Raw genomic sequence first — 24,584 nt, forward strand, 5'->3', positions numbered from 1 at the left:
CCCCTGGGCACTTTCCCCTCTCTGGACTCCTTCCTCCCCAGACTCCTTGCCCTCTGCGCACTCCTTCTCCCCTGAACTCCTTCCCTCACACATTCCTCCCCCATTACACCAACCTACCCAGTTGCCGTATTCTTCCCTATCACCCCATCCTTCCCCGTACTCCACCCTCCTCCCAACCTCACCCTCTGACACCTTTGTTCCCCTCTCCAAACCTCACCACCTCAACCCCCACTGAAACCTTCCTTACGCCTCCCAATGTCAACGCCCCCCAGCAACAACTCCGTTCCCCCACCCCTCAATCTCACCCCTCCCTGACACACCTTCCTCTTCATTCAAACCTAGACCTTCCTCACCCACTCCCTCGATATATCTTCTACTCCACAGTTGGACTTTCCTCTCTACCCCCTTGACCATTATCTGTTGCAGACCATGGCCAAGACACTGAGCAGACCCTCAACAGTGACTTTCCAACTTCCATGAGCTGCTTCACAGCACAGCCATGTCCATGAGAATCCACCTAGCATGCGATGGATGTTCCTCCAGAGTCCCATTGTCAGGCTCCAGCATCTTTTGCTGTTCTGATGTTACGATATAAGCATAGCCCTGATGGTAAGTCCCGACTTCTGCAAGTCACAGTTATCAAGACGTGTTGTTCAGCAACGTGTTTTCCCGCCAATGTGCTCGGATGATCCAGCGGCGGGGGGAACGATTCCGGCAAGCTGGGCTTATGATGATATGCAGATGTATTACAATGAAGTTCCTGGCGTCTGACAGCAGAAAACCCTGCCCGCCATTGATGGGACGATTGCAAACTGGTTTCGCGACATCGTGAAACTGATTTTTGGCTTTCTTGCCATATTGCCCATTCATGCTGCCAAACACGCCCACAACCAACAGGCATGGAAAATTCCGCCCAATGGCTTTGGCCTTTCCACTGTTTTATTTGGAGGAAATTTCTGCTCATCCAGTCTGGATGTCAGATAAACAGTGTGATAATTTAGCAACAGTGGAGGAGTCAATAAAGGTGGTTGTGATGTAGAGCTGGTTATTGTCAGTGTACATGCGAAAATTAACACTTGTTTTTGGATGATGTTGTCAAGGGGCAGCATAAAGGTGAGACGTTGAGGCGACCAGGTGGTTCCCTTTGTCACCTGGAAGGTGGAAGGCTGCTGATCATCCACTGAAGAGACAGGAGATGGACATATTAGGCAGTTCTGGCCCATGAGGGCCTGGCTGCAGATCACTGTGCCTTTACATTAATCTGATATGCCTGGCTTTAAGAAATAAACAAATGCAATGGGTCAGAGATTGACAGAGGAGCAGGAAATTTGTTGTCATAAGAAAGAACATCTTAAGCCATGAGCCAAAGTCACTCTCAAGAGACTGTAACTCCACACTCCCTATGCTCTGTGTTGGGACAAGGTGAAGGAGTATAGTGATGTTCATGAACCACCTATACCTGGTCTTCTTCATAGATTGAAAACTGAGGATTGATAGACCCCAGAGCCACAATGGCAGCCGTCTAAGCTCTAAGTTGTCAGAGTTGTCACCAGAGGCTCCATCAGTGTGGGCCGCACTATTCATAAAACAGACCTTTTGCTCCATGGTTCCCTACATGATCTCAACAACCGCACACAAGCTACAGCAGGACATCTCCATGCTCTGTGCTATTTGTGCAAGCTTACGCAGTGTACTTAAACTGTTCTGATGTATAGTAATCAGTATTTTAATGTAGGCTGCACCTTCAAAATCGACCTGTACAGCAGGGCTAAGACACAAGCACTCCCTCTGACAGGATGCTTCTTGGACTGTGCTATCTCTTTGCACATGTTCCTGTGCCATTAATTCTTTGTGAGTCTCCAAGTATAAAGTAAGGTAGAGTGAAATTATGTCTTTTTGTGTGCTGCTCTCTTCCAGCTCCTCAGCCCCTCGGAACTCTATTTTTTGATCTTAAAGGAAAGAGAGAAACAAGGATTAGCATTTAACGCCAAAAATAATCAGGCTGATGAAAGGCTGAGAAAGTAGCTGCACTTTCTCATGCACGGGTGTGATGGCTGATATATCAGTGAGAAGGGACAGTGTTAAGATAACCAGGAACCCTGCAGGATGTGTCATCCAGACTCGTCCCTTCCCTGATGCAACCTATCCCCATGCTTTGTGTAATATTCTCCTCAACTAGGGAGAGGACTTCTTCTCTCCGGTTCTCAGACAGTTTTCTCTGCAATTGGGGGAGGGAAGATTTATAAGTGCTAAAATATCAGGCAATGCAAGATTATACACAATAATGAAAAATAGAAGATAGCAGTCTCACCTTAGCAATCTTGGTCAGGTTACAGTAGTGCTGCAATGCCCTGGGGAGCCACCTGTGACCTGTGTTCCCAAGCAGCTTGGTGAGATACATTCTTGCCACTTAGTGAAAAAGAGTGTCCCTGCTCCTCCGATCTCCTTCGCCAGGACTTCCAAAGATGCATCATAGAAGCAGGGAGGCCAAAGTGTCTCTTTGGCCTACCTCCTTAGAATTATGTTGTGGTTACCTGCAGCAAAAATGCAACCTTCCCTTTAAGAAATGCTGGCTGCCATTGAATAGCACCAGGACACCCAATATTCATACCTCTGATTAGGGGAGCTACCAATTAACATTGTGACTAATGCTGACAGCCTGCCTATTTCATGACAATGAGGCCCCCAGACTAGTTTCACCTCTTAATAGCATGCAAATAATTAGGTGCATGTGACTGACGTAGTGCTGATTCTGCACTCAAAAACAGGTCTGGACTAACTTCTATCCTTACGTCTTCCTGATGTCTATTCCAGTCTTTTCACAGTTTCCCAAATCCTCCACTTACATTCAAGATTTCATATCTGTGTTTCATTTACCCAAATCTAAATCATGTTTTATATCAAAAACAAAAGTGGACTTGATAAAGACCCAGGGTGTACCACTCTTAGAACTGCTCCAAGCCAAGCAACACCTTGACTCATTATTTTGTGCCCAAAAAACAAACAACTTTCTGTTCATGCTGCTACATTTCTCTTTCTATTATGTAAACAGAGTGCATTTTCCAAGCAAAGGACATCTTAAGCTTCTGGCATCTAGAAATCCTAGTTAAAAAATGGGGTGGGGGCCTTTGTGGACATCAGTGACCACAAGTTCATGCTCTACTATAATATTCTATAAATAGCCCATTAACTTTCACTATTTAGCCTCAGACATCGAAAGTGGTCACTTAGGCAAAGTAGTAAATCATAGAATACTGCTGACCAAAGCTAACTTGTCGTGTAGATTATTTCATTTGAATTTTAAATCCTTCATTCCAACCCATGGGGATAATAGTACAATACATGCGAATACATTGTACTGTCATTAACCCAGCGGTTTGTATGCATTTATGTTTTATATCCATTAAAATATTACTACAGAGATTAAATACTTGTAAGATTTTTGATCAGCCCTCTCACATTCCATAATTTGGTTTCAGGTTGGTTGACAGTGTGTTTTTCATGACACTGAAAGTGTCAAATACACAAGGATTCTCCCAAACATTGGATCAAGGCTGCTTTATAAATAAGAACCTCTTATTGTGCAAAGATGAATAAGAGCAAACAACCCAATTTCATTACCATGGATCATGCTATTATTCATGGTCTACGCACTACTACCTTGCCTAAGATTTCAGTAATCTCAAAGTACCTAGGATTTAATCTGTCCAGATATTATGCATTATCATAAAGTTACTTCCTCTAGAGGACTGTTTTTCTGTTTTACTTCAAGGAAAATGTGAGATCGCACAGCAGAACTTTATTACAGTGTTGCAGTACCATAACAGACAGCCACCTAGCTCAAAGTTGAGAAGTTGCAATGATATTAAAAGATATGCAAGGCTAGGTATACAGTTCAGTGAGTATATGTACATTAAAGAGATGGGGAATATTTCATTTGTCTCAGCTTTCTGCAGAAATTTAAACTTCAGTTATAATGCACTAGTCTGTGTTAAATGGACAAACCCATTTTTCATTTACTTTAGTCAGAGAGTCATTGATTAAGTCAGTTATAAGGGGAAAGATCCAGCTCTAGTTTATATTCAATTCAATTACCTAATACTTGTTCAGCATTTCTGCATCTACAGAGTGTAACCTGACTGAATCATTGCTTTAATACTGCAGCATCAAACAATGAGGGAAAACCATCACAGAGCAAATGAAAAAAACATTAAATCAATACCAAAAAGACAAGAAAATAAAGAAAGCCTCTATAAATTTTATTTTTTTTAGTTTCCTCTAACTGCCTCCAATGTCTGCTCCTCACTATCTGGGATCATTTGTATTCTCTTTTCCCTCATTTTACTTATTCTAGTTCTCCATTTCTTATTTGCTCCACTTCTGTTTACCTATCTTGAAGTCTGCTTCTTTCTGGCCTGCCTGGCATTCTACTTTACCATCAGTTTATTCCTGCAACTGCCAATGATGCTGCTTGGATCCAAGACTCCACAACAACTTTATCCCAGTGACATAATAAATATGTTCTTTAGTGTGTATCTGACTAACTTTTATTTAAAAATATATTTGAACAGTAATGACCTAATTTATCAGCAGAGTCTGCAACAAAAAGCAGCACCTGCACTTCAATTAAATAGCTGACCTCAGCCTTCAGTCTCCGCATTCAATCAGCATAGAGGACATTCATTGTTTTATTATACGCTGCTAACAAATGGGAATTATCTCTTAAAAGGGCTGTACAATTTTGTTGGTTAACAAATGAAGGTGAGAAATGGAAGGAGACAGTACATCGTAAATACTTAATGTATTGTAACCTGAAAATGTTGCATCTCTCAGTGCAACCAAAGCAATATCAGAGCAGGGCAAATCACAGCAATGATATATACAGGCACTTACTTTGTTGAAATGAGCTGAGATACGGCAGATGATATTTAATATTGAGATGTGTGAAGTGATGCATTCTGAGAAGAAGAATAAGGAGCGACAGGCGATATAAACTAAATGGTACCATTTTAAAGAGGGTGCAGGAACTGAGAGACCTGAGGGTTCACAAATCTCTGAACGTAGCAGAACAAATTTATAAGGCTGTTAAAAAAAACATATGGGACCCTTGACTTTGAGGCATTGGGTAAAAAATTATGTTTGACATTTAGCAAACTGGATGGGAGTATTTTTTTATACAAATAATGGTGATTTGGAATGCACTCTCAGAAAGCGTAGTGGAAGCAGATTCAATAGTAACTTATAAAATGGAATTGGATATATATTTTAAAAAGAAAAATTTGTAGAAAAGCATGGGAATGTCGTCCTAACTTGATAACTGTTTCAAAGACCCAGCTCAGGCATGATGGGCCAAATGGCCTACTTCTGAGCTGTAAGATTCTATCATTCCATGCACTGAAGACAAGAGTTCCACCTAGATGTAAGTTTCTAACCATATACATTATCATTTATTTTTAGAATTAGGGAGGAAGCAATGTAGCAAACTAAATTGTGCGGACAGTGATTTCTAAAGAAAGGCAAAGTATATGCTAAAGGATAGGTCATTAAAATACTTCAACAACAGATTGCATTTACATCGTTCTTTTAATGTATAAAACGTTCCAAGGTGCTTCACAGCAGAGCTATCAAACAAAGTTTAGCAGTGAGTCACATAAGGAGATATTAGGACAGGTGACAAAGAACTTGGTCAAAGAGTCCAAAAGGAGGTAAAATTTGGAGAGGTATTGGAAGAGATTCCCAGAGCTTAAGGTCTTGGTAACTGAAGGGACGGCTGCCAATAGTGGAGTAATCAAAACCAGGGATGCTCAAGTTTTGTAAGTCTTCTGCAGTGAGGTCAGGCACAAAATAGCTGTTCAACACTTGCACATTTTCCTTCTTTTCCATAATAATTCCCCAGATTCACTCTCTAGCGGTTCAACACTTGTTTAAATTTCATTTTTTCCTGTTTAAATACTTGTAGAAACTCTTAGTACCTGCTTTTATATTTCTAGCTAGCTTTCTTTCATACTCTAATCTCTCCATCTTCATTTTTTTAGTCATTCTTTGCTGATTCTTAAAATTTGTCCTATCTTCTGACCTGCCATTAATCTTCGCAGATTTGTACAATGTTTCTTTCAATTTGATACTGTCCTCAACTCCTTAAATTTTATTTAACGATGGATGATGCATCCTTCTCCCAGTCTTTCTTCCTCACTGGGACAAATCTTTGCTGAGAGTTTTTAAATATCTCTTTAAAAGTCTGTCACCGCATCTCTACTGTCCTACCTTTTAACCTAGTTTCCCAGTTCACTTTAACTAACTCTACCTTCATACCTTTATGATTGCCTTATATAGGTTTAATACACTAGCTTTAGACCCACATTTCTCACCTTCAAACAGAACATAAAATTCTATCATGTTATGATCACCATCTCCTAAAGGCTCCTTTACTATGAGGCTCTTGATTAACCCTGTCTTATTGCACATTACCAGGTCTGGAATAGCCAGCACTCTGGTTGGCGCTAAAACATACTGCTCTAAGAAATTGTCCTGAATACACCCTATGAATTCATTGTCCAGGCTACCTTTGCTAATCTGATCCACATAATCTACATGTAGATTAAAGTCACCCATGCCCCATTTATTTCTCCCAGCATACTCTGTCCTACAGTGTAACGACTGAATCTCAAGTTCACTGGACTCTTGACTTGATCCTCATTCACCTCAGGGCAGGGGTCCGACCTCTGCCAGTGACACCAGCACCTCAAAGTGATGTGGCAACAAAGGAGACTTCTGTCACTGTACAGGAGTCCCTCACTATGCCAGGTCCCTTACAGCCTCACATGACTAGAGGACACCTGCCAAGGACATCCAGGCCCACGGAGCATCAAGTTCGGCAGCCTGCCTCCAGTGCAGCTGGCAACAATGGGGGAGCACCATGGTGTAGCAGCTGGAAACAAATGAAGGGGTCACTGTAGACACAAAAGGGGCATCAGTGGTGATCACTGGATGCGTAAGGCTGAGTGTTATGTTGTTCTCATGCACTTTATTAAACGATTGTCACCTTTGAAGGGTCTCAACGCTACCTGATAGTGATAAAGGCGGGAATGCCATGACCTTTCTCGATGGAACTGAGAGTCCCCTCGATGAGAAGTGTGTTGATGTGAGCCTTTTAGAGGTATTCAGTGTTTGGTTGATAGTGGTGGATGGATATCAGGCGGTGTCTACTTTATGGAAGAGGCCTCCAAACCATTAGCTGAAATGTCTCATTATCCAGGCCTCGCATGTCTCCCTAGAGCCCACTCGCTGCAGGCCCTCATATGGCTCGGCTTGCTGTTCTGGACCCTCATGTTCCTCTTCTGAGTCATCAGTCAAATTATCATCTGAGGATGCCCGGCGGGCCATCCTGTCCTAATCTGCCAGTTCTTCTCCCCTCTGCAATGCCGGGTTGTGCAGCATATAGATAACAACCACAATCGAGGAGACGTGAATCGGTGCGTACTGCAAGGTCCCAGCTGATCAGTCATGGCAGCAAAATTTCATTTTGAGCAGACCCTCTACAGTCGGCCTGGTGGAAGCATGTCTCGTGTTGTAACTTTCCTCTGCCTCAGAATGTAGATGCCTGAAGGGCATCATAAGCTGCCTGTTTAATGGTTAGTCCTTGTCTCCAATTAACCAACCACCTATACGAGCTGAGGGCACAAACAGCCATGGCACCTGGGAGTTGCTGAGGATATAGGTATCATGGTTACTCCCAAGGTACCCTGCACAACATCTGCAGGACGCACAGACACTGATCATATGCCATCTGCACATTGGGGAATGAAATCCCTTCCGGTTCATCAGCACCCCTGGCCAGCCCATGGGTGCCTTGATGGCCACTTCAGTGCAGCCAATGGCTCCTCGCACTCTAGGGAATCCCACAATGACCCTAAACCCTCTTGTTCTCTCAGCCTGGCCATCAGTTGTCATCAGTGGTAAACTTTATAAAGTTGCTCACTCTCCCGAAGGATGCATTAGTTACCATCCTGATACAATGATGGACTGATGGCTGCAATATGCCGCACAGATCTCCTGCTGATTCTTGAAAGGATCCTGAGGCACAGAAATCCACCGTGACCTTCAGTACCACAGACATCGGAAAGCCATTTTGAGCAGACGCTCTACAGTCGCCCTGGCGGAAGCATGTCTTGCGCTGTAACTTTCCTCTGCCTCAGAATGTAGATGCCTGAAGGCCTGTTTAATGGTTAGTCCTTGTCTCCAATTAACCAACCATCTATTTGAGCTGAGGGAAATTACCTCACCTGCAAGCATCTCAGAAATAGATGTAACCACTTCCCTGGGTAGACGCAGCCTTCTACAACACTGGCGATTTGTCATCTGAAGGTAATTTGATTGCTGCCTTGTGCACCCTTCCTTCAAGGTAACGTCCTCTCCTTGGTGTTTCAGTGCAACCATGGGATTTGCTTGACAAGCTAGTTGCTACTGTCCATGGCCAGCGGCTCTCCCCTCTCTCCTTCCCTCCTCCTCACTTGAGGAGCATCCACAGGAGCACAATGTTCCCATGATCCCAGTACCTCCTTAGTTTCAACCTGCCCTGCGATGGTCCCTCCTTGGCTGAAGCCCCTCTTCCCAGTGATTTCCTTACAGCTAAACCTTTCACTGGCTCAATTTCAAACGTCTGCTCCGAGTGCTCAGAAAACAATTTCCCCCGCCTCTCATGCAGTCTCAGCTGCAGATTCCAGCTCCTCACTGTGTTCCTCTGATGATCTCTTTTATCCCACCCCTTTGCTCCTTGAATGACCCTATCGTGATTACCTCCCGCCCATGCAGCCTGTGCGACCACAGTTAAATTGCCCGAGCAGCGACAAATCATGGTGAATTTGCAATATAATTGTTACAGCTACCCGCTAATTGGCCGGCTTTGGAAGGCGGGCAGGCTTCAACTTTTCTCCCCGCTCGCCTACCATAATATTCCAGTCAGGCCTAACGATATTGGGAAATTGACCTGACGTCACTATGCCCAAATTTACAGTGGCTCGGGAGGGACATCCATCCACACAGCTAAGCTAAAATTCTACTTATCATGTCTATTTGAGTAAAACTAATACAGATCTTACACATTAAAATCCCAAACTTTGCTACAAAATACATAATCAGCTGTGCACATTTAAATGTTTAATGTGGACAAGTGTTATTCTTAGGCAATACAATAAATTATCAATCTGTGGCAGCAGAGTGCACTAAAAATACTGAAATTACATCAAGGGAAAAGATAACAAACTAAACGGAATTCTATAATCTACATTCAGAGAGCTGGATTGAATTTCCAACAGTTCCAATTTCCATTTGCTTGTCAGGTCAATAAAGTGTGTTAAAACCTCCAATACCCAGCCGCTTTCAGAATAACATTCAAACAAAATAATGAAGCTGAAGTTAATGCTACAGCAAAGTAATCGGACTAGGATCAAATTTATTTTACTTAGGGAGTACAAATTTCCTATATTAAGTTAGAGACATTTCACGACAATCAAAGTAACTTATTTTCTGTGGGAAATGGCAACAGGAACAGATATTGAGGAAAAGAGAACACCTGTGTTAGCAGCACTCAATCAGGTTTGTACAGCAAAGGCTAGAAGTGGAATATTCCCTGATAACTTTTTCGTGCTCAGTTCCATTCATAAACCATCAGATACTGAAGCAGTTTATGCCCACATGCCACAAGACCTGGACAATATTCAGGCTTGGTGTGATAAGTGGCAAGTAACATTCATATCACACAAGTACCAGGCAATGACCATCTCCAACAAGAGAGAATCTAACCATGTTCCTTGACATTCAACGGCATTACCATCTCTGAATACCCCACCACCAAAGTCCTGGAGGGGTCACTGCTGAGGAGGAGCTTAATTAGAGCAGCCACATAAATACTGTGACTACAAGAGCAGGTCAAAGGCTGGGTATTCTGTGGCAAGTAACTCACTTCCTGACTCCCAAAGTCTGTCCACCAACTACAAGGCAGAAGTCAGGAGTGTGATGGAATATTCCCCAGTTGCCTGAATGAGTGCAGCTCGAACAACACTCAAGAAGAGTCATACGGACTTGAAACGTTAATTCTGTTTTTCTCTCCACAGATGCTGTTAGACCTGCTGAGTTTTTCCAGCATTTTGTTTTTGTTGTATGGTAAGTTGTGTATGTTTTTAATAGAGTGATTGGTCATAGGGATTTGTTCTTTAAAGCTGAATGACCATTAAATTGTCCGGCATTATGAAAGTGGAAAAATCATCAGACTCATTGAGTATCCACTGGATAAAGTGCTCTTCTGCATTGAAAAATATTGAAATTCAGATTTGACTGTGTCAATTGACTCCTGCACTTTAAACTTTTCATTTCATTTCACCTCGTCCATCTGTTTCACTACTTCAAAGTTTGAACAAACAGATGAGCTCTTTGAATGACTTCAAAAGCTTTAATGCATTCAGCTGTGGAGGTTTTGCTGACACAGTTGTGCAATGGAATTCCATTATGAATGCTTGGCTGAGCTCCAACCCCACAATGGGGTTCAGCTCAGCAGGGGTTGTTTATACAGCTGCAAAGTGGACTGTGAGCTTTGTTATTATATAACCTAATAGGATAATATTTTTAAAAGTGCTTTTTGAATGACTGTTTATCTTGACAGTTTTATGAGATTCTAATAGGGTTATTTTTCTTCAAGTGGTTTTTGAATGACTGTTTGTTTATGACAACAGTTTTCTGAGGTTCTCATAGAATTGTGTTTGTTTCAAGTGAATTTTGGAGTATTGTTAGTTTGACAGTTTTATGAGCATCTCAAAGACTTCCCAAAGCTATTTAAGAGCTCATGAATTCTGTACATAGTGGAAAATGGGTGAGTAGGAATAAACAAAGTGGAGGGGGGTGTGGAAGGGTGAGGGCATAGGGGGAGAGGGTTAGGGAGCCTCATCTACCAAACTGGATCAAAGTCCAGGCAAACAGAGGCGTGCCTTTTCACCTGCATCCACCCACCTCCATTTCCGCCTCAGGCCTGCTTCCTGATTCCCACCTCCAAGTTGAAAACGATAGCCAATGCTTCTATTAATAAAGTCATGAATCCTGTATGCTTTTTAAAAAGCTTTCTCAACTTGGCCTGCCACCTTCAGAGAGTTGTACTTACACCCTGGTCCTCCTGCTTCTGCAGCACCTTTAAAATTGGACCATTTAGTTTATGTTGCCTCTCCTCATTCTTTGTATCAAAATGTATCACTTCACACTTCTCTGTGTTAAAATTCATCCGTCAGGTCCTCCTGAAGTCTGTTACTACCCTCCTCACGGTTTTCTACATTGCCAAATTTTGTGTCATCTGCAAACATTGAAATTATGCCCTGTACACCTGAGTATATATATACCAGCCCCTGACCAACACCACTGTATATTTCCCTCCTTCCCTCTGGTCTGGAAAACAGCTATTCACCACTATTCTTTACCTTCTGTCCCTTATCCAATTCTGTGTCCACGTTGCCATTACCTATTTAATTTTGCTGACAAGATTGCCTTTTGAAAGTCCATACATACATCAACCGCACTTCAGCAACTTTACTTCAGCACTGTCATTTCTTCCAAGTGGTTAATTTAAAGATAAACACACACTTCTTCAAACTCTACTGTTTCATTTTCATAAGAGAACAGAAATACCTGGTGAGTTCTTCTTTGACCTTCATAGGTTCGCTAGGATAGAACTTCACTCTAAAGCACATGGTATACGGAGGCTGAGCTGCAATATTACAAAGAAATAAGTGAAAAGAGTAGAAAATAAATAAATCATTTTGCATGTCTGGGGAAAACCAGACATTTATTCAAAATGTGCTTTTAGGCAAACATTACCTCATGCGATAATGAGCTCTGTAATTTCATATCACTGCTGTGGACAAGAAAGCTCATTGATAAAAATGGGTTAAAGATGCATGAAAAGGCAGCTTCAAAGCAGGGTGCATGTCAGTAAAGAAAATATACATAACATTTTACTTCTCATGGTAATTAGTAGCTGTATTACATATCATTTGTAAACATAAGCCCCATTTTTCAATGCATACTTTAGTTTTTGCGTTACTCCCCTTGGCCAATAACATGTTCAATTCTGATAATGTAGTGTAAATCATTGATACCATATACATCGTTGCATATAAGGTCACCCACACATCAGAAAACCTTCCACAAAAAAAAAGCCTGGAAAGAAATCTATAACTCATATCAGACGCACCCACCAACACTGCACAGAAATGTAGCAGAGGATAGTGAGCAACTGGACACTGGAAGACAGAATTGGGAGATCTGGTGCCTGAAAGAGAGAATCTAAAGACTAAGTCCCACAGAAAAGTCAATAGGGGACAAGGAGGCTGAGAATGGGGCATGGTATGCCCAGAACAAAAGAAAATAGGATGAGCCAGACAGAAAAGGTGAAATGTGCATCTGAAGAGAGGCTAGTGGAAGATCAGGAGTACAAAGAGATTAGACACACTAGATAGTCCAGAATAGATAGGATAACTATCTCAGATTAGGACCTGGGGGATTCTCTCACTGCAATGAGGTATGGTACCAACCACTCCAATAACTTACATGCTAGATGGACACCATAATTTCAACCCCCAAACAGTAACCCAAACCTCTGTCCTTGCCTGCAAGTATATGAAATAAGAATAATGCAAGGTTATGAATATGTAAATGAAACACCATTATTAAGGCAGTCAAAACAATGAATATTTTTAGCAATCGTTTGAAGTGTTATTAGTGGTGATTAAATGTAAATATCATAATGTGCTGACTTTGATGTGACAAGATAGGAATCCCTATAACTTAAGTCCTTACCTGAATGCTTAGCTTATTATAATACAAAAGTTCAGGCATGAATTTTGCCAATCAGAAAGTTCCTTTCTTACATATCACTATTGTAATACACCAGGTTCTGGTCTACGCTGTATTTAGTAATCTTGATCAATGGTGACAGAAAAATGTCACTTTTTTTTGAGATGGTCAGATCAATAAGATTTAAAAGCTGGCTTTAACTAGCAATAACTTTCAAAGCGTTCTCTTGCCTCTGTGGGGGAAAAATATGATGATATCCACATTTCCATGTAGGCCTGATGGCTGGGTTACTGCAATGACAGCATTGTTTATATTTATAGTCAATTGCACCAGACATTACCTCAAGTCTTCAAAATGTTACTGCCTGCTAATTTACAAACTCATCCCAGTCACTCAATACGATTACTGCAAAATGGTCACAGCAATCATCTGTTGACAATCAAGCTACTGCTTTTCACACCCCATCTACTTCAGTGGTAAAATAATTAATACTGATTACAGGTTGATAAGAATCTTTCTGATTGAGGAAAATCTCAATGGACTTTTTGGAGGTTCAGACTTGTAAAAGTAGAAGGTTTTCTGCTCTCGCTGGTTCTCTGTTCACTGCGAGCGTCCAGCAGAAACAGGCTAGAAAGGCTCCTTGCCATCTAAAGTTCCATCACAGGCTCTGTTATTTGAAATAAAATGGGAAATATTGAACAACCTAAACAAATCACAGAGGACAAAGTCCCTGGTCCTGAAGGACTGCAGCCACATATTTTAAAAGAATCTACAGAAGAAATTGCAGAGGCATCAGTATTCATATTTAATATTTTGTTTGAAAAAAGGTGTATGACCAAGGGACTGGCATATAGCTAATGTAATTCTTAAATTTAAGAAAGGGGAACAAAATTTGTCCAGGGAATTATAGACCTGTCAGCTTAACATCCATGGTCACAAAAGTAATAGAATCCTCACTGAAGGAGATAATAGAAGAACATCTAGAAATGAAAAATACAATAACTGAATAGTCAGCATGGATTTCAAAAGACAAAATCTTGCTTGACCAGACTTACTGAGGTAACAGAAAGAGAAAGTAGAAAGACTAATGAATAAAGTTAGAGAACGTGAAGTCAGGGGACAAATGAGAGAATAGATTAGTTGGCTTCAAGACAGAAGTCAGAGAGTGAGAGTGACAGAAGGTGGAAAGTAGTGTTCTATAAGGATCAGTGCTGGGACCACTGCAGTTCACAATTTATATTAACGGTTTGGACTTTAGAATCGAAAACACAATTTTTAAACTCGCCGATGGCTCCAAATGGCGGGGGATAGTCAATACTGAAGAAGACTGCAACAAATTACAGGAGGACGTTACGGAATTTGCTGAGTGGGCAAATAATTGGCAAGGAAGTTCAACACAGATAAATGTGAGATAGTACATTTTGGTAAGAATAGGAAGGTCACTTACTCCTTGGAAGGTGCTGGTCTAGGTGCAGTAGAGGAACAAAGGGTTCTCAGAGTACAAAGATACCAATCATCAAAAGTTGCACCACATACTGTATTTGGCCATAAAAAAGCAAAACCAAGCATTAGTTTTTATTTCTAGAGGGATAGAATTGAAAAGTAAGGTAGTTATGCTCAACCTGTATCAAACCTTGGGTAAACCACACTTAGAATACTGTGGGCAGTTCTGATCACCAAATTATAAAAAGGATATGAAGGCACTGCAGAGAGCACAGAGAATATTTACAAGAATAGCAAAAACGCGTGGATATATATATCATAAAAGGCTAGGTCTCCTTTCTCTTGAAAGAAGACCGAGGCATTACTTAATAAAGGTCTTTAGAATTATGAAAGGTTTTGGCAGAGTGGATACAGTGAGAATGTTTCCTCTTGTAGGGAAAAGCATGACTAGAGGCCTTTAATAGAAGATAGTAACCAAGGCACCGGAAGCAATTGAAGTGAATAGCATAGATTTAAGGGGAAGTTAAACAAGCATTTGAGGGAGAAGAGAATAAGTGGTTACAATGGTAGATTTAGATAAGAAAAGGTGCGAAGAGAATGAGTGGAGCATAAACAACAGCATGGAATGGTTGGGCTGAATAACCTGTTTCTGTGCTGTTATCCTACATAAGAATCACTATTTAAGCCAGGTGACACAGATCTGTCAGAACATATGGAACCATACCCATGTTGGATTTTTCAGATCTATACTCTAAATACCTCTCTTTATCCTTAAGTGATTAGTAAATTTGAGCACCAATGAGAAGGTAAATAAACTGGCCTATAAGTTAAGTGCACACCTCCTAAGCCTCCAAAATAGCAGAGAGAAAACGCTTGTTCATTATGAGCCAAAATAAGCTGCCCACCATATTGGCATAAGCACAAGAAAAGGCGTCTAGAGCCCAAACCTAAAACATCTTTGTTGTAGCTTGGTAGAGATAATCTATCATATGTTAGGAAAGAATTGTAAAATTGTGGAACAGAGATGATTTTGTTCATAATCTATATTTAATTTCAGTATTAATGCTCATGAGAAGTAAATATTATATATGATTTATTATTATTTTAAAATGGTAATGCCTAGATTACTAATAAGAGCACAATGTTTAAATCTTAACTGAAAATTATCTGGTCTAAGGCCACTGTTTTGTATCTAACGTATAATAACTTACTTCTTTAATAACCTGAGTGCGGTTTTTCATTAAACAGGCTATTAACAGTGCAAGGCCAAGTTAAAGGGCAATTCTTTAAAGTATCATACTAGTGTCTAAAATACAAGCAAAAACACGGTGCAGATTTCACTAGCACACCCACCTGGCAAAAGGCAACTCTGGTGTCACTTCTTGGTTCTTGTAGCGCACACAAATGGTGAAGAAGCAAGTTCAAGATAACATTAATTATTAAAATAACAACAAAAATAACCTACTTGCTGTTTAATGCTTCCTGTACCTTTGCACCTATTTTACTACCAAATTGAATTTAGGCTTTTTCCTACTAACAGTTGTAAACTAGACATTACCATTTCATTGAAATAATTTGTTTTTGGCACATCCACACTCCTGAAAAAAGAAATATTAAACCACTGTTCATTTAAACAAGCTTCCAAATATATACCTAACACTAACAGTGAAGGAATTGTAAAGTTGCACATTTGGGCGTTTTTCATATTCTCTTAAGTGACTGCTAGAGATTAAAAGAAAAAATATCTAATGCTGGGAATCTGAAAGGTCAACAGGAAATACTAGAACATCATAACCTGTCAAAAAGAAGGATTGTTTTATGCATAATCATTCATTAGGTCTCCAAGGAAAGGTGAAACATGAAACATTCACCCATCTCTTTCATTCACGATCCATTATATTTTGATAAAATAACCTGGTTCCTTTGTTGTTGAATTGAATCTGGTTAGGCACAGTGTATTTATCAACCAATTAGTAACTGCACACTTGCATGATATTTGCCCATGCACAGCTACTTTGGTAATCTTACTGGAATCTTCTCTAAAGTTAGAGAAAGATCAAGTGACCTTTGGTTGTGAAGTTGTAGTGTCTCTGTTAGCTTTTCAGCATTTTTTTAAAAAATCACTAACAGCTTGTCCACTTCAACAGCAAAGAGACTCGAGACATTTTGAGACCTAGGTCTCATTTGAATAAAACTACTGGGATGCCTATGTTAAAAGGGTGTCTCGGCACCGCTCACTAGGAGGCAATATTAAGATAGCTTCCCAGAAGGCAAGAAAATAGATCAGCTGGGGGAGAGAGGATAGTAACAGCCACTTGGTTGGAGTGATTGCAAGGTGTGTCAGTCCTTCTGTGCACTTGCACCTGTTCTGGAGCTGCACGTCGGGGCTAGACAGCAGTCTAGGTTACTTTGGGGAGTCTGAAGGAGCTCTTAAGACAAGTCAACCCCACCATCTAATAAATCAAGACACAAAAACATAAAAATCAAAAGATTTGGTATAAAAATTATGGCTTGCTATTTATTTCAAACATAGATTGACAGTTGACTAATAAAGTGGCTTATTTAATCTCAACCAGGCCAGAGATCTTCACAAAAATGATCTTAATGCATCTGAAAATGCTTTACAAAATACTTCTCAAAAAATCCTACCTGTTATCAGTTGTGCATTCTGCCTCAACAAACAGAGGGTCATGTTTACCAGCCTATTATCTTGAGTTTATAGGGTTAGTGAATGAGACAGGTTTCTGAGGGACATTCTATTTTGGTTAACAGTTTTGTGGGCAAAATCTTCTTAAAACTGGTTGGAGTGATTGCAAGGTGTGTCAGTCCTTCTGTGCACGTGCACCTGTTCTGGAGCTACACGTGCACACCTGATTGGTTGCACCTGGGCCTGTGCCCAGACTTGAGAGAGCAGACTTCAGAGGAAATGGAAAGTGGGGCCTGTCACAAAGCACATTGCTGAGCCTGCAGTCTGAAACACCCTTGCAGTCTGCCTGTCTTACCTGGAGCCTGAAGCCTATAGAGCCTTACACTAAGATAAAAGCAAAATACTGCAGAAGCTGGAAATCTGAAACAAAAACAAAAATACCTGGAAAAACTCAGCAGGTCTGACAGCATTTGTGGAGAGGAACACAGTTAACGTTTTGAGTCTGAATGACTCTTCATCAGAACTAAGAAATATAGGAATATAAGCTGGTTGAAGGGGGGTGGGGCAGGTAGAGCTGGGTAGGGGGCCAGTAATAGGTGGAGTAAAAGAAGAGATTGCCAAAGATGTCATAGACAAAAAAACAAAGGGGTGTTGACGGTGGTGATATAATCTGAGGAATGTGCTAATGATGACATTAAGGGTAGAAAGCAGGACGAACAAGATAGCCCTAGTGGGGGTGGGGTGGGGGGAAGGGATCGAAATAGGCTAAAAGGCAGAGATAAAACAATGGATGGAAATACATTTAGAAATAATGGAAATAGGTGGGAAAAGAAAAATATATATAAAAAAGATATAAAAAATTATAAATTATTGGAAAAAGGGGGATCGGAAAGGGAGTGGGGAATTGAGGAGACAGTTCATGATCTAAAGTTGTTGAACTCAATATTCAGTCCGGAAGGCTGCAAAGTGCCTAGTCGGAAGATGAGGTGCTGTTCCTCCAGTTTGCGTTGAGCTTCACTGGAACATTGCAGCAGGCCAAGGACGGACATGTGGGCATGAGAGCAGGGTGGTGTATTGAAATGGCAAGCAACAGGGAGGTCTGGGTCATGCTTGTGGACAGACCGATGGTGTTCTGCAAAGCGGTCACCCAGTCAGCGTTTGGTCTCTCTAATGTAGAGGAGACCGCACTGGGAGCAGCAAATGCAGTAGACTAAGTTGGGGGAAATGCAAGTGAAATGCTGCTTCACTTGAAAGGAATGTTTGGGCCCTTGGACGGTGAGGAGGGGGGAAGTAAAGAGGCAGGTGATACACCTTCTGCGATCGCATGACAAGGTGCCATGGGAAGGGGTTGAGGTGTAGGGGGTGATGGAGGAGTGGACCAGGGTGTCCCGGAGGGAATGGTCCCTGTGGAATGCTGCCCGGGGGGGTGAAGGGAAGATGTGTTTGGTGGTGGCATCATGCTGGAGTTGGCGGAAATGGCAGAGGATGATCCTTTGAATGCGGAGGCTAGTGGGGTGATAAGTGAGGACAAGGGGGACCCGATCATGGTTGCCTAGCCTGGAGCCTGAATCACAGTAGTGCCTCTGATGCCACAAATTACTACTGAGATTAAAGCAGCAATCAATCCACAATTGGCTCATGTAACTCTACGAATTGCAAGCAAAGTGACACACAAAATACCACTGTGATTAAAGCAGCAGAAAATCCACAATTTGAGCACAAAGATTGATTTTCAGCAACACTACAATGAATTACTATTGAGGTTAACCATTAAAACAGCAGCTGACAACCCTATGAATTATTACTGAGGTCATCTATAAAACAAAGCATAGCCAAAGGTATTAAGCTCTGAGCAGCAAGCAGCTTCAGAGACCAACAAAACTGCGGCAACTTCAGGCTCCAGGCAAAGCAAAGGCAAAGCAGGCAGCCAGCAGCTTTCAGAACAAGGCAAGGTGCAGGCAAAGGGAGGGGGGCAAGCAGCTTTCAGTTCCAGTAATGTACTTTGGCAGGCCCCTCTTCCCAGTTCCTCTGTGGATGGCTCTCCAGAGTCCAGGTGCATGCACAGTCCCAAACTGGGTGTGCATGTGCAGAAGGACATTTGATCGCAAGTAAGACTGAATTTGGCTGGAAAATCTCATCTCTTGCATACAATTCGCAAAAGTTGGCAGGTACATGCACTAGGGTGACCAGCTTTTCAAAAGTCAAAACCAGGACACATTGAAAAGCTTTAGGAAGGCAGGGTTTCATGATGATGCACATGTTGGGCAACCAATGGCAAGAGTCTGGGAGAGGGGCAATTAGAAGGTAAGATGTCATGAGATGAGATCTCCTGGAATATGTCCATCCAGAATTGGCAACCTTATTATTGAAGGCAGCTAATGGAGAAAAAGTATTTGATGCACATGAAATGGGATTTTTTAAACTATTATTTCAAACTAATCAAAGATTCAACAGGAAACTAATTTCAACTTAATGAAACCCAAGGCTTCCACCTGCAAAGGCTGGTTTTAATAAACAGCCTGTGTGGGAATCCCATCCTGGTCAAGCCAGGATATCTCTTCTTATGTAAAAGCAAAAAACTGCGGATGCTGGAAATCCAAAACAAAAATAAAAATACCTGGAAAAACTCAGCAGGTCTGGCAGCATCTGCGGAGAGGAACACAGTTAACGTTTCGAGTCCGTATGACTCTTCAACAGAACCAAGTAAAAATAGAAAAGAGGTGAAATATAAGCTGGCCTAAGGGGGGGGTGGTGGGACAAGTAGAGCTGGATAGAGAGCCAGTGATAGGTGGAGATAGCCAAAAGATGTCATAGACAAAAGGACAAAGAGGTGTTGAAGGTGGTAATATTATCTAAGGAATGTGCTAATTAAGGTTAGAAAGCAGGACAAGCAAGGTACAGACAGCCCTAGTGGGGGTGGGGTGAAGGGAAGGGATCGAAATAGGCTAAAAGGTAGAGATAAAACGATGGATGGAAATACATTTAAAAATAATGGAAATAGGTGGGAAAAGAAAAATCTATATAAATTATTGGGAAAAAAAGAGGGCGATCGGAAAGAGGGTGGGGATGGAGGAGAGAGTTCATGATCTAAAATCGTTGAACTCAATATTCAGTCCAGAAGGCTGTAAAGTGCCTAGTCGGAAAATGAGGTGCTATTCCTCATTGCCGGAGCCATTGTTTAAATCAGCAGGCGCAGACAGTGACAGCAGCCCGGCCTCACACACAGGAAATTCACAGCACAGAGCATCCTACAGAACAACTTGCCTAGCCGGCGGCGGTGAAAGGCTGAATAACAAGCGATGGCTGAAGCCGATCTGTGCCAACCACTGAGCACCTGGGGCGGAGTTTGGATCCCTGCTTACCGCCTCTCACTCACTCAGCTCCAGCTCATCAGTCAGTACTCACCCACTCCCCAATGCTGCATACTCCCGGGGAAGCCCAAAGCCCCAAATGATGGATCAATTTGAACCCAGCCACAGTCAAATGTAATTCAAAACACAGGGCAAAATCTCTTTTCCACTCTCATTTCTTTCACAGCATGCCTTTTTGACTTTCCGCAGGCTCAATGTTCCCTCTAACTAGATGAAGCTCCCTCATGTGAGCCTCTGGCCAAAGACTTTTGTTATGGACCCACTGATTGGTTGATTTCTGGACATCCGCCTGGCTGGCCCCTTTAGTGATTTACAATCTAAAAGAACTCTACTCTGAAAAAAAGTTATGTTTGATTCTCCTGGGGTTGCTACCGATGAATATGAAATGGAATGCGAGCGGTGGGTTAAAGGGGAGGAGACTCAGCGGATCTGAAAACTCAGACATTTGAGCAATCTGGAGAAAACTGTAGGGACACCAGGATGTTTAGTGAAAAACTGGGGACTGTTCCGGCAAAACTGGGCCATCTGGTCACCTTAATGTGCTCTCCTGCTTCTTGTCAGGGCCTCTTCTGCTGTATCACTAGTAAAATTGGTCAGCTTGTGCACAGTGCACACCCCAACCAGCTTCTCTTAAAATGGCAACCAGGTACTATGTACATCATAACGCACATTACGTACATTGAATGTGGCCTATCACATGTAACAGGCAGGCACACAGTCCCTGTAAAGGTAGTAGCGGGAAAAATGTTGCTAACGCAAATTTGGTGATTCAAAATTATCTCCATACAGGTCATCTGAATGTACATGGCCAGGCCTAAAATAGTAGACTTGACTTAAGTGCAGCCAGCTGGCACCCAACAGCTAAAAGCAGCCCAGGAAATCTTCTCCTATGATTCTTTGGCTCCCTTGACTCCTTATGAGGAGAGGACCATCCAGATTATGGACATGGACAGGGACAGACTGGCTCTCCTGAAAGGACATGTGGCTCTCTGGGTTCCCAATGAAGAAAATGGGACACTGATAGAAGAGAGCTGTGGAACCATTCACTGGGGCGGTCAGGAAATCTCCCTATTTCCATTGTGACCAGTCCACCTCTTGGCATGGAGGCAACAGATAGCATAGGAAAGGGTATAGTTCATGTTTAATATCCTTTGTTTTTCATTATTCGTTTTTCATTTATTAATCCATGCCACACTGCAGCATTTCAGTCCGGCAGACTGAATGTCCAGGAGACTGATTCCTGGATCTGAATCCAAAAAGAGTGGATCAACCATTAGGCAGCAGAAAAGCTGTAAAACCGGTAAAGGAATCTGTCCCATTATCCTTCCATTTAAATTAGCGAACAGAATCAGGTGGGTTCCTTTGCATGTGTTTACAGAATTTCACTGTACTTAGGTCATCCGATGCACATGGATACAGTCCTTGGGAAATCTGAAAATAGCCCTCAAGGGATTTTTTTTACTGCCAATTGTTGAAAAGTGCATTCTTTTTCTGATCTTTCAGGTGCCTAAGATGATGTGGCATTTAAGCAAACTGTGCAGCCCTAATTTAGCACCTTGCAACACCTTGCACTCTTGTAGCAGCAAACACGAACATATAAAAACAGAAAATGCTGGAAAAACTCAGCAGGCCTGGCAGCATCTGTGGAGAGAGAAACAGCGTTAACGTTTCGAGTCCGAGTGTTAATTCTGTTTCTCTTTCCATGGATGCTGCCAGATCTGCTGAGTTTTTCCAGCATTTTCTGTTTTTATTTCAGATTTCCAGCAACCGCAGTATTTTGCTTTTAGCAACATGGGTATATTCCCCTGAAGTCAGGGTCTATTAGTGAACACTTTATAAAGCACTGAGCATGAGCAGGGGAGAAGAAATGCAAGTGAAGTGACAGGAGATGCAACCTCCTGGTTGGATAGTCGTATTGAGGCCTTCACTTGTTGGTCCCAGTGATTCAGACTATACATTTGCCTACATCAGAACTTCATGAATCATTTCAGTGTGTCAGGTATCCTGAACAGTTTGAGGACAATGATGGAGTGCGATATGACTGCTGTTCAAGCTGCAGACGATCATGGAGAATATCGCTAATTCCAGGACCCTCCGTAAACACAGGCTTAGCTTCTTTCACAAACACTTTGACTGGTGTTATGCAGACTCAAGGGTAGACTTTCACATGTGGCAATGGCAGGAAACAGGCAGTAGCTGATCGACCATCCATTATATACTCTACGGGGGGAACAGCTGCGGCCCTCTCCTGGTGACAGGCCTGAGTTAACGGCCGCCATCTTTACAGAGGCCGCAAACCCACTGGCGGAGATTTAAAAAGACCGGGAACTGAAAGTCAGAGCATAATTTAAAAAGAGTGGGAGCTGGAGTTGGGGCTGAAAGCAGCACGAGAACAGAGTGAGAGTTCCAGGGAGACTCAGGGTGGAAAACGTCGTGACGACGTCACGATTCAAAAAGTGGCGAGTGCAGGGGAGGCAGCTGATTGGTAAGTAAGGTCAGGTAAGTACTTCTACTTCTACTTTTTCTACGAATTAAACTGCTGTAGTCCATTAGCTTAAACAAAATAAGGTGAAGACTTCAGAATGTAATGGGAGTGTTTGCAGTGGAAGAAGGCCCCTAGTATAATTAGTATTCTTTAAAGGGAGTAACTAACGAACTTAATCTAAAGGGAAGTCATTGCAGCAGAGCCTGCATCTGTGATATGCATCTCCTGTGCTATGTGGGAAGTCGTGGAAACTTCCAGTGTCCCTGGCGCCCAAATGTGCAGGAAGTGTGCTCAGCTGCAGCTACTGACTAACTGCATTTTGGAACTGAAGCTACGGGTGGATTCATTGTAGACCGTCCGCGATGCTGAGATTATCGTGGACAGCACATTCAGTGAGGTGGTCACACCACAGGTAAAGACTGAACAGGCAGAAAGGGGATGGGTGACCACCAGGCAGAGTAGAGGAAGGCAGGTAGTACAGGAGCCCCCTGTGGTCATCTTCCTCTCTAACAGAAATACAATTTTGGACGCTCTTGGAGGAGAAGACTTCTCAGGGGGAAGCAGCAGGAGCCAAGTCCATGGCACCACGGGTGGCTCTGCTGCACAAGAGGGGAGAAAGAAGAGTGGCAGGGCTATAGTGATAGAGCATTCAATAGTAAGGGGGCAGACAGACATTTCTGCGGCCATGAAAGAGACTCCATGATGGTATATTGTCTCCCTGGTGCCAGGGTCAAGGATGTCTCATAGAGACTGCAGGGCATTCTGAAGGGGGAGGGTGAACAGCCTGTGGTCGTGGTACATATTGGTGCCAACGACATAGGTAAAAAAAATGGATGAGGTCCTACAAGCTGAATATAGGGAGTTAGGATGTAAATTAAAAAGTAGGACCTCAAAGGTAGTAATCTCAGGATTACTACCAGTGCCACATGCTAGCGAGAGTAGGAATAACGGGACATATCAATGAATATGTGCTGAAGAAATGGCGTAGGGGGCAGGGATTCAGATTCCTGGGACATTGGCACCGGTTCTGGGGGAGGTGGGACAAGTACAAACAGGACGGGCTGTATCTGGGCAGGACTGGACCAATACTCTCGGGTGGGGTAGCATTGTTAGTAAAGGAAGAAATTAATGCAATAACGAGGAAGGATATTGGCTCGGAAAATCATGATGTGGAATCTGTTTGGGTGGAAATAAGAAACACCAAAGGGCATAAAACGTTGGCGGGGGTTGTCTATAGGCCCCCAAACAATAACAGAGATGTAAGGGAAGGCAAGAAATTAGAAGCGCATGCAATAAGGGTACAACTGTAATCATGGGTGACTTTAATCTACGTATAGATTGGACAAACCAAACTAGCAATAATACTGTGGAGAAGGATTTCCTGGAGTATGTTTTTTAGATAGTGTTTTAGACTAATACATTTAGGAACCAACTAGAGAGCAGACTATCCTAGACGGGGAATTGTACAATGAGAAAGGATTAATTAACAATCTTGTTGTGTGGGGTCCCTTGGGAAAGAGTGACCATAAAATGATAGAATTGTTCACTAGGTTGGCAAGTGAAGAAGTTGAATCCGAACCTAGGGTCCTGGATCTAAATAAAGGGAACTACGAGGGTATGAGGCGCGAGTTGGCAATGATGGATTGGGGAATCTTACTAAACAGGTTGACGGTGGATAGACAATAGCTAATATTTAAAGAACGTATGCATGAATCACAACAATTATTCATTACTGTCTGGCGCAAAAATAAAACAGGAAAGGTGGCTCAACCATGGATTACAAAAGAAATTAGGGATAGTATTA

The 24,584-nt window shown here is 42.2% G+C and overlaps 1 protein-coding gene across 1 annotated transcript in view; it reads right to left on the minus strand.

Moving 5' to 3' along the window:
• Positions 1 to 24,584, minus strand: part of frmd3 (FERM domain containing 3) — a 320,905-nt gene that overhangs the window by 157,474 nt on the left and 138,847 nt on the right. The window contains exon 4 of the mRNA XM_041185271.1: positions 11,668 to 11,746. Coding sequence (XP_041041205.1) covers positions 11,668 to 11,746 — 79 coding nt within the window. The remainder of the gene's footprint in view (positions 1 to 11,667; positions 11,747 to 24,584) is intronic.

The sequence above is a fragment of the Carcharodon carcharias genome, chromosome 4 (assembly GCF_017639515.1).
Source record: "Carcharodon carcharias isolate sCarCar2 chromosome 4, sCarCar2.pri, whole genome shotgun sequence".
Taxonomy (NCBI): Eukaryota; Metazoa; Chordata; class Chondrichthyes; order Lamniformes; family Lamnidae; genus Carcharodon; species Carcharodon carcharias.